The 11,843-nt window shown below is 35.3% G+C and overlaps 1 protein-coding gene across 1 annotated transcript; it reads left to right on the top strand.

The window, feature by feature from the left end:
• The first annotated feature begins 4,437 nt into the window (after positions 1–4,437).
• Positions 4,438–6,077, top strand: LOC103524795. The gene is made up of 3 exons (XM_008489828.2): positions 4,438–4,677; positions 5,206–5,694; positions 5,868–6,077. The coding sequence occupies exons 1-3, from the start codon at positions 4,438–4,440 to the stop codon at positions 5,949–5,951; spliced, it is 813 nt and encodes a 270-aa protein (XP_008488050.1). The 3' UTR covers positions 5,952–6,077.
• Positions 6,078–11,843: the final 5,766 nt, after the last annotated feature.

Here is an 11,843-nt window from a genome sequence, read left to right as displayed (position 1 = left end):
ATTGTAAAACCATATGTCAATAGTCAACGTAAGAAAATCAATACCAATGGAATTTCATGCCAATAATTTCCATGTTTAAGTCATACATGTACAGTACCTATGTTAATGTGGTGAATCACTCCTACTGGTTAGTATACTTTGCTATGGACGAGGCACTAGATTGACTAGATTCTATTGTGAAGCGTGCTTCTGTTGAACCGAGGACAGAACAATCTATTATAAGATAGCGGAGAGGATGATGGGATCCATTACCAGACCAAACAAGATTTCAGGTTATGAATCTCCTCGTAGACGAAGTATCACGTTTAAGTCACGATTAGCACAGTTAATATGTATTTGGAATCTTTTTGATAAATCATCATGAACAATCGAGATGAATTGGTTGACTCGTAAGACCTGAGCTGTGGATTTTGTACTTACAAATATTGGGTTTTGAAGATGGTATCTAATCTCCACGTCAATATCCTCCGCGCACATATTGCTCTAATAAATTGTCTCTCAATGTATCCATTGGTTACGCCTCTATGATGTATAAGTAACAGTATCAACTCAAATCATGTGCTCTATTCTCGCACCAGGACCTTGTCATAGAAGAGGACAATGGCCACAAATCCCAGGAATCAAGACAATGTAATATTAGTTCTACAGAAGGTAGCATACACTAAACGTAGACATCACACATTACGGTTCATATTTCATACTTATTAATTTAGGTATTTTATTAAAACTTATGAACCAATCATTGTACGAATGTCAACTGGCAGTTATTGTGCATGCGTGGCGAATTGTCCCATTGTAGGTTTGTAGGTAACTTGGATAGTTCTAGTTTTAGTAGAGTTTTGCAGTTATTGTGCATGCGTGGCGAATTGTCCCATTGTAGGTTTGTAGGTAACTTGGGTAGTTCTAGTTTTAGTAGAGTTTGTTCAAGTAGGTATGGCATCGGTCACTAATATCTTACATGGTATTATTACTACGTGATCGAATGTCACTGATGTAATGTGTTTCCTATCACTGGTGTTATGTCTCTCTTGTGATTTGTTTTGATCAGTAGATAAAGATATATCTACCTACTCCATGGATCATATAGGTTGATATCGTTTCATAGTTGTTTTGGCATTTTGGCAGAACAAGTGTATGGCTTGTGTTAGGGAGACCTAATAATAAACATGTTCTTTTAGGTGGATAACATACATATGTACTTCTAATGTTAAAATGCTCTCTTGTAAACTTCCTAATATTTATGCAAAGCGCATATAGGTTGATATCGTTTCATAGTTGTTTTGGCATTTTGGCAGAACAAGTGTATGGCTTGTGTTAGGGAGACCTAATAATAAACATATTCTTTTAGGTGGATAACATACCTACTTCTAATGTTAAAATGCTCTCTTTTAAACTTCCTAATATTTATGCAAAGCAAGTTGTTAGACTACTGATTTCTATTAGGTTCTCCGTTTAAAAATTGATGTAAGATTAAAACATTCATCAGATCTTTTCACTGTTCTCACAATTTATCTACAACCGTACAGGCAATACGATTGAGCTTGACCGGAAGGATGTTACCTAAAAATTGGAGTCGTCTGCTTCTGTTCCAATTGATAACAGACAAAATTCCAACAAGTTTAGTTATTTAAGTTATCTATACTGTGAATTGTAGAATCACTTGGCACGTAAAAAAAAAAGTTGTTTTGGCATTTTGGCAGAACAAGTGTATGGCTTGTGTTAGGGAGACCTAATAATAAACATGTTCTTTTAGGTGGATAACATACCTACTTCTAATGTTAAAATGCTCTCTTGTAAACTTCCTAATATTTATGCAAAGCAAGTTGTTAGACTACTAATTTCTATTAGGTTCTCTGTATAAAAATTGATGTAAGATCAAAACATTCATCAGATCTTTTAACTGTTCTCACAATTTATATTTACAATTACAACCGTACAGGCAATACGATTGAGCTTGACCGGAAGGATGTTACCTGAAAATTGGAGTCGTCTGCTTCTGTTCCAATTGATAACAGACAAAATTCCAACAAGTTATTTAAGTTATCTATACTGTGAATTGTAGAATCACTTGGCACGTAAAAAAAAGAACTGTTAATGATAGGTAGGTAATATCTAGAATTTTGGTAGGCACCTATAGGAATACATACGAGTAATATTCAAAGCTTTAATTTCAACAGTGAGGAGTTCGTTCTTTAGTAGGTACCTAAAATTAAATATGATTTTAGTAATAGAGCTGTGAAATTGCTTTGCGATTTGACAAAATGAACTAAATATTACCTAGGTATCCAATTAATTTGACTTTATTAATTAATTTGACTTTATTAGTTAGGTAAGCAAGTGCTATTCGTCTTTTGAAAATTCAAATTTAGCACGTTGATTCCTTGTTCCTTCCTATTACGAACTTTTGTAAATTATTATACCCTAATTATAATGTCCACGATTCAGTCTATAAGTCTCTGTTGAAATCAACACCAAGTTGTATGATTATTATAGTTTCAATGCTAATTATATTTTCCTTTCTGCTTGGTTCCAGGTAAGAAATCGGATACATAATTATCCCGATGATTGGTGGAGACGTCAATGTTACACTTATCTCTTGGTCCAAGACTCCAAAGGTGTAATTTTGAAGTTTGGTAAGATTAAAAGTTTTTTCTTTCTATTTTGCATGGGATTTTCACATTAAATTTAATAATTTTATTTCGTTCAGCAGAAGTTGGGTTCGATTACCCCTGGTTCAAAGGGCTACCGCACAATACTCCAAATAGATTTAAGAAATAAAATATGTAAACTATAAGAGATTGAGGAAGTAATGTCTCATGTCTAGCAAAAAATGGAAATCAATTTAGAACGATGACTAAGTGTTATTTTGAAGCTCCATCCAGATGTACATATTCATTTGTAATCAATTAAAAATTGAAATGACAGCATTCACAATCTCTAATTGCATTTTGTATTAGATGTGGTGGTCCTAATTTTGATCGCAGTCATATATTATTAGGAAAAAGCTTCAAGATCACTAACCTGATCCTGTAGAGTTTTGACATTTGGATTGACATCAGGATAATACAATGAAATTGTTCCTGTTTGGAGTAGATTATGCTATATCTATCCATTATCTAATATAGTGAATTTTAATGTCATTGTCACCGTCGCTTTTTCATCACTTGCTCTGGAAATGGAATCAGGTGTAGAAACCATCTTCATGTCATCAAATAGTTAAATCAGTAGGTACATCAACTCCACTCCAAAATCTAGCAACATGTTTTGTTGAAGTTAATGATGGGTTTAAACTAATGAAGCATCAGGATCAGGAGTGTGGAAGTGTCAAATTATGTGGAACCAGAGGAGCTAGACATTGTGTTGTGTAAATTATTCAATGAATCGCTTAATAAGTGGAAGTGGTTCTTTGTTCTTACAAGTGCGACAACCCATGAGGTTCCGGTGCTTCACCAGCCCAGCATCATGAGAATGACATCACAGCAGTGGTGGAGTGTATACCAATGTAGTTGAAACTATACCTACCTGAACAGTCAAATTGACAAGGCTCTAAGACTCGAGCCATTTGTGACTCTTGTGGCTTCTATCCCAGCACAATAATAATTAACAATGCTCATTCTATCATAGGTACTATGAATAAAATCTACATACATACAGCCGTGTATGAGTGAAAGTTGCAGAATTTCCTCAAAATCCAATCACTCTGATTCCATTATTGTGAACAAATTTCTAAGACTCTTGAAAACTCAAGATGCATGTTTATTTTCAAATGGGTTTTGACATTTTTATTTTAGTCTCTTACTCTTTCTCTTTCTATGTTAGGCATTAGAACTGATCCAGCCAGACTTGGGTCCTACCCCTAATCTCCACGTCAATATCCTCCGCGCACATATTGCTCTAATAAATTGTCTCTCAATGTATCCATTGGTTACGCCTCTATGATGTATAACAGTATCTATGCACTTGTCAAAGTTTACTTTACTGCCCACGTCTTCCACGCATAGGACAGAAATACGTTCTCTTTGTCTAGGACACTCCAGTTGGTGTTTGCTCACATTCTCATTATTACTTGATCGGTTTTATATCAACAGTTAGGGCTCAGGCCCTATTTTATTTCGATCAACATTTACTGGTAGGGAGCAGTACCTGACTACCTACTGCTAAAGTTGCTGAAAAATTAGACAAGTAGGTAAAACTTTTTAGGCAACCTTCAAAATGTATTCTGTGATGCTAATAGCCTCTCAAAACGTTCTGTCCGCTCTAACCGTTTTCCTTTCTATAAACATCTAGGCAGAATTCTTCCAATGTTCAGTGAACCATGAGTTGCCTCATGTGAAAACATCATTAGTTTCATTTCTGTCCGCAATGCAACCGAGCTATGCATTATACCGTGCAAGCATCACGTCCTGCGATATTTATTGAATCTAATAGATATTATAAATGACATTAGGCTGCTATGGGAAGCTCTTAGCACTCCCATGCTGGGCCATTTCTGTCCGCAATGCAACCGAGCTATGCATTATACCGTGCAAGCATCACGTCCTGCGATATTTATTGAATCTAATAGATATTATAAATAACATTAGGCTGCTATGGGAAGCTCTTAGCACTCCCATGCTGGGCCACGGTCAGACATTGGAGGATCTTGTTAATGAGTTGACTGGTGGCCCTCAGTTAGGGGTAAGTTGCTGTGACAATAACACATTTGTAAGATTGTAAGTATGGGAGCAATACATGTGTTTGTTAGTCATCGGTCCATTTATCAAAGGGCATGAAGGGTTTTACTCGTGCGACATGTAGGGTGCATGTTTATGTTCTTAGCTTCAAAACCACTCATATGGATTAACATTTTGAAGAAACTTCCATGTTTAAAATCGTAAATGGTTGGGAACAACAGTTTTCCGAGAGGTTTTGGTGAAAGAGATTGGCAAATGCTTGGAATTTCTTGATTGGCAATATGAAACCTTTTCAAGTAGAGTAATTTTATTTGTTACAAGTCGCTCTATTTCAAAGTCGAACACTTTTTTTAAAATGATTTTCTCTACAGGTTGATTGGACACACCCAAAATCTGACATTTTTACGTCATAGACGTGGATACATTTATTACTTTTTTTACAAATCGGACTCAAAAACATACTCGTAGGTATACTTAACTATATTGAGGACATAATTAACAAGCAGGGTCCGTCCCTCCGGGAATTTTTTAGTCCGTAGTGATATCTGTTGGTGTTGGGAATACACCATTTTATGCTCCCAATGTAGCTAGTCCTACTTTCAACGCACCAGTCCCTTCTGTAACACCGTGGAATGTAAATCCTTGGCCTCAGAGTTCACCATCACCCTACATAAACTGTCAACCATCTCCCATCAGCCCATCCATACCCTTACAGTCCTCCTCATTTCCTCATGTCCCTTATACTACAACTAGTAAAGTTTACAATATCCCGAGCATTTGCCAATCTCTTTCACCAAAACCTCTCGGAAAATTGTTGTTCCCAACCATTTACGATTTTAAACATGGAAGTTTCTTCAAAATGTTAATCCATATGAGTGGTTTTGAAGCTAAGAACATAAACATATCAGCAAATAAGAATAGCATAGAACTCAGGGCTGTCAAAGAAGAGATCGAAAAGCAAGTTCAAGATTTCTCAGGATACATATTGAAGCAAGTAGCAAGAATATTCTACTTCCCTGAGGCCATCGTACCATTGAATACCTGGTCACATAATTTATGTCATTTCATTCATGCCTCTCATGTTATGCGTGACATAGACTTCTATAACACACTCCTTATAGTCTTGAGTATCTTATAAAGGAAATAGAGGACAGAGGAGGAAGTAGGAACGTCCTGAAGTTAGTAAGAAAGGAGGCCATCGAGGAAAATAAAATACAGATTTCTATCAATGAAAATGTTATTGGCATTCTGATTCCGTGGAAGCAAAATGCATGCTGATGCTACCTATAGAAAATACCAGAATATGTATGAAGATGAGGGTGCACTGATTGAGTTATTTGGAGGAATATTGCAATCTTGGATTTCACTTAAAAATAAAACTTACCTACACACACAAACACCGTATTATTCGTCTTGTTACTTTGAATTTCAACAGCTGAGATCTGAAGAGCACACACCAGAAAAATTTCAAGAAAAAGACCATAAATTTAATCATCACATTACTTCTACATCCAACAAATACATACAACACATCCACACGAATTTTGAGCCTTGAGATATCGTGTCAAAAGAGACAAACGGAGAACAGACGAAAAGTAAAAGAAACTAATCGTCAACAAAAGTACATCCTTCATTCACTTGGTAAAAATAAAACTTACCTACACACACAAACACCGTATTATTCGTCTTGTTACTTTGAATTTCCTGTGCGTTTTGCAATTCTTGTCATTCAACATTAAGTGTCAGATTGTTGCCATTTGGTAGACACTTGAGGTGTATGGAGTGAGAAGTCAAATATTGGAACACTTCAAGTGAGGATAGTTGCATAGGTATTGGAGAATTGTGGACAATATGGACATATATATTATTGACATCGATCATAGAGACCATAAAGTGATATATGTAAATTAGGCATGACGGAATGCAACACACAATCGAATCCAATATCTACTGTACTAACAAGCTATTTAGGGGATGTGACATTGGATAACATGTAGAATACCACAAAGGACAAAAAGTTCAATGTATTTCTTTATCAAGGTTATACTCCTTCAGACGAATTGAAAAATATTTTGACTTTAACAAACGGGTCCCTATTGGTGAGATCTTTAATTTAGTTCGTTTCTATTCTGTTGGTAGACAAATCTACATGAATTATTGAGCCATTTAACAATATTGAGCACTGTCTAACAAGATTATTAGAATGATAGAATGTGACATTGGATAACATGTAGAATACCACAAAGGACAAAAAGTTCAATGTATTTCTTTATCAAGGTTATACACTCCTTCAGACGAATTGAAAAATATTTTGACTTTAACAAACCGGGTCCCTATTGGTGAGATCTTTCATTTAGTTCGTTTCTATTCTGTTGGTAGACAATTCTACATGAATTATTGAGCCATTTAACAATATTGAGCACTGTCTAACAAGATTAGGTAGGGTCCTTTGTTTATCATCTTGTACAGTGATTTATTGTCCAATTGTTCCTGATCCTGAATCGACAAAGCTTCTCAAGTTACGTTTGAAGTTGAATCTACTGACATCACATCATTATACCCAATTTTCGAAATAATTTTGTAATTGATTTACATGCTTCAGAATCAAGTAAACCAACTCGATGATTTTCGAAGACGTTCTCTTTGAAGTCCACTTTTGATATTTTAGAACAGAATTAATTGTTTATTGTTTGTTTAATTTGCAGTGTGTGAAACGTGTTCTTTTTACAGAGCGAAGATATCCATTGTAAAACCATATGTCAATAGTCAACGTAAGAAAATCAATACCAATGGAATTTCATGCCAATAATTTCCATTTTTAAGTCATACATGTACAGTAGTGTAAAATTCTAGATGGTCTCAGTACTGCGTGAAAATTTAGCTGAACGAAATATGTGTACCAAGTTGTATGGAACTGAACAAGATGGAAAAGTTTAGCTGAACAAAGTAGGAACTACATTAATCAGTACCATACACATCACCCGTGCCAAATAAGTGAACTCCATTATAAGCTGATGCAAAAATATGATCCATAGTGAAGTCCACTTTTGATATTTTAGAACAGAATTAATTGTTTATTGTTTGTTTAATTTGCAGTGTGTGAAACGTGTTCTTTTTACAGAGAGAAAATATCCATTGTAAAACCACATGTCACTAGTCAACGTAAGAAAATCAATACCAATGGAATTTCATGCCAATAATTTCCATGTTTAAGTCATACATGTACCGTACCTATGTTAATGTGGTGAATCACTCCTACAGGTTAGTATACTTTGCTATGGACGAGGCACTAGATTGACTAGATTCTATTGTGAAGCGTGCTTCAGTTGAACCGAGGACAGAACAATCTATTATAAGATAGCGGAGAGGATGATGGGATCCATTACCAGACCAAACAAGATTTCAGGTAATGAATCTCCTCGTAGACGAAGTATCACGTTTAAGTCACGATTAGCACAGTTAATATATGGAATCTTTTTGATAAATTATCATGAACAATCGAGATGAATTGGTTGACTCGTAAGACCTGAGCTGTGGATTTTGTACTTACAAATATTGGCTTTTGAAGATGGTATCTAATACCTTTGGTATGGTATGAGCCTTTAGGTGTGCCTCTTTATATCCTTATGGACAAAAGTAGAAGATGTAGAAAATGCATTCAATAGAGTTTGAGTAATACCTCAAAAAGCTTGAAACTTTTGTAAAATCTTCAAATTCAGAATTCCCAAAAGACAAAGAGCAAAACACCTGATATCAAAACATATTAGACACCAAGATTGGAACGGATGTTAACAAGTTAAAAGAATGTCGTGATGACGAAATTGAAATCATTGATGAGAACTATTTATAGGTTGGTGGATATTACAGTACATTCACGAGTTTCCAATGAGTGAGTTTTAATAGGCAAGTTCTTTCCAATGTGTGGTAATCCGTCCATCATCGTGAACGGATTAATTAGATCAATAAATAATAAATGAGTACCTAGAATCCTAGAGCAATTTGTTCAATGATCATTATCACTTTTTGCTCAATGGCAGGGTATCTATTGAGGCTGCTGTCAATAAGTATCACGCTGTTTGTTTTATGTACCCAACCTCGTCTTCTTCATTAATTTACTTCATATTGGAACGTTAGTTTTGCTGTCAGTAAAATTGAGTCGATAATAACACAAGTATTTCACCTGAAGAGTAAAATTGAACAACGATTTTCAACACAAATAAAAGTAAAATCTGACCTGAATGTGTTCACAGATGAACAACGCTTTTCAACACAAATAAAAGTAAAATCTGACCTGAATGTGTTCACAGATAGGTATGATTCAGTCGGATGGCGGGTTAGGTTTCATTCATCTTGAATTTTGTTATGATAGTTTCACTTTCACTTGAGATTCTCTATGTCAAGGTTGTTTGTTTTTATGTAATTGATATTATCATGAGCTGACCAGACAAAACAAATTACCCATCGTCAGCAGAGGGGAAATTGATTTAGGAGCCGCTAATGAATGGGTTGCGTCTGTTCTATGTACGGCGGATGCCCATTTGTATATTGGAATTTGGTTTTGTTTGTGTGTATTGTCGAATCCGACTTCGGTGTTACATAATGGATATTGTCTATTTGAGTGATGTTAGACTTATCAGGAGCACCTCTTTGAAGGGTACTTGCAGTAAATTGAAGCTAGAAAATCTAGCTGGATTATTCATATTGAAGATAAATGAGACAAAAACCGTCTTATGTTTCGAATTCAGTGCTTTCTGACCAGAATCCATGTTTATTATGTTTAAAATATCTACCTGCAACCTGCATCTACATTTTAATAATCTTGTGATGAACGACCATTAAGTTTTTGGTATGGAAATGGTTATTAGGATGTTGGTAAGCTGTACTTTACTTGCAGACATCTTTACACGTACTAGCATTATAATGGTATTTTCTTCCAACCAAATCCTTAACGTGGCAATAATTTTGAATTAGTATTAGTATTAGTATTAGTATTAGTGCTTTATTTAGACTGTCGAATTAGGACATGTAGTCCCTTTTGGTTTTGGTTTCGAATTCTTTTGGTTTCGAATAATTTGGAGGATTTATGAAAGTAGTGTTTCATTGTAACCCTAACCCAGGTGCGATGAAAATTTATCTTGCCTTTCCTTGAAAGAAGTTCCTCCTATCGCTACATAGCACCCATTGGTATTGGTTTATTTACTGACTTCATGCATAACAACCTTTTCAGAAATAAGCTTCCCATAAACGTAAGTGTAAGATTAATTTATTCCAAATTTAGTGAACTATTTAGTACCAAATGGGAATTAGTTTTAATTTAGCAAGGAATTTTAAACTTTATAATAATGATAATACCCTATAAGTATTGTAGGTAATAAGCATTCAAAATAATGCTTACAGATATCTAGATCTAAAGTACAATGACCCAAAAATTGATTGCCTACGTTAAGACAGTAGAAAGATACATTCTCACCACTTCTAAGTATAATTAGTTAATACATTTATGCATATTCTAAGTTTCCAACCAGTTTTTCGCCAATAAGCGGATGGCAATGAAACCACCATTCGAGCAATTACAAGTAATGTCCGCCAAAACTTGTAAACACATGAGAATATGTGCGAAATAGCTTTTCCCCAACTAATCGGCACAGACAACCAGCCCACCTATTGAAACATCAATGATTTATAGCCCTCAGCAGTAGGTGTCTCAACCTCAACTGAAACCCTCTTACTCGCAGCCACTAATATGACTATCACATATCGCATAGAACTATTATTTACCTTGTCTTACAACTTGCAACCAGGGATAGGAGTTGTTTTTATACCGAAACTAGAATCTGATACGAAGGCCATACGAGGGAATTGCTGTTAGCATGAGTAATAATTCTCGGATTCTAGGAGGTATGGGAACATTTTTTCCCTTTTAGGCGCTTTAACACTATGGACAGTAGGTCATTCGCGTCGAATGTTAATATTTTCAGATGTTTACAATTTTACAAGTTTTGAACTGGCAAAGTACAATTCGAGTTGAAGGTGATCCTACGGTCGTAATTGGTGAGGAAAGTTAAGATAACGTATCTAAATCGTCACTAGAACAGTTCTCTTCGATCAATGTGTAAAAGCTCTTTGCAGATTTTGCTCTTCAATTTCTACTCAGACATTATCCTACACTAGAAACCTTTAATAAATATTTCTTATTGCTGCTAATAACACTTATAAAATTGCCAGGCATCGGCCCTGGCCTATTGAAACATCAATGATTTATAGCCCTCAGCAGTAGGTGTCTCAACCTCAACTGAAACCCTCTTAGCCTCTTACTCGTAGCCACTAGTATGACTATCACATATCCCATAGAACTATTATTTAATAGCACCTTGTCTTACAACTTGCAATCAGGGATAGGAGTTGTTTTTATACCAAAACTAGAATCTGATACGAAGGCCATACGAGGGAATTGCTGTAAGCATAAACATTCCTTATTGCTGCTAATAACACTTATAAAATTGCCAGGCATCGGCCCTGTTATCGGCAATAACTGGGTTAAACGAACTTAGTTCTACAGAAGGTAGCATACACTAAACGTAGACATCACACATTACGGTTCATATTTCATACTTATTAATTTAGGTATTTTATTAAAACACATAATACACTCGGTCTGTTACCATTGAATACCTGGTCACATAATTTATGTCATTTCATTCATGCCTCTCATGTTATGCGTGACATAGACTTCTATAACACACTCCTCATAGTCTTGAGTATCTTATAAAGGAAATAGAGGACAGAGGAGGAAGTAGAAATGTCCTGAAGCTAGTAAGAAAGAAAAAATTTCAAGAAAAAGACCATAAATTTAATCATCACATTACTTCTACATCCAACAAATACATACAACACATCCACACGAATTTTAAGCCTTGAGATATCGTGTCAAAAGAGACAAATGGAGAACAGACGAAAAGTAAAAGAAACTAATCGTCAACAAAAGTACATCCTTTATTCACTTGGTCAACTATTCCACAGATTCCTTTCAATCAACAGCGGGACAGCGATCGATAAATCTCTCGAAATCCACAAAGACATTCGCCTCTGCAAACTATTATATCATCCAAGATGTAATCAAATTGTCCGTTAAATAGACTTATTGCCTAAAAAGGTGCCCGTCTAGCAATT

This window comes from Diaphorina citri, unplaced genomic scaffold (genome assembly GCF_000475195.1).
Source record: "Diaphorina citri unplaced genomic scaffold, Diaci psyllid genome assembly version 1.1 scaffold120, whole genome shotgun sequence".
In the NCBI taxonomy this organism is placed as follows: Eukaryota; Metazoa; Arthropoda; class Insecta; order Hemiptera; family Psyllidae; genus Diaphorina; species Diaphorina citri.
The sequence above is the reverse complement of the archived record's forward strand: the minus strand, read 5'-3'. Positions and strand labels throughout refer to the sequence as shown.

Excerpts from the sequence above, each read along its gene's own strand:
- LOC103524795 (XM_008489828.2), top strand. The coding sequence starts at position 4,438 with ATGACATTAGGCTGCTATGGGAAGCTCTTAGCACTCCCATGCTGGGCC. Across the intron at positions 4,678-5,205 it reads CTGGTGGCCCTCAGTTAGGG|TCCGTAGTGATATCTGTTGG; the intron begins GTAAGTTGCTGT and ends GGAATTTTTTAG. Across the intron at positions 5,695-5,867 it reads GAATATTCTACTTCCCTGAG|GCCATCGAGGAAAATAAAAT; the intron begins GCCATCGTACCA and ends GTAAGAAAGGAG.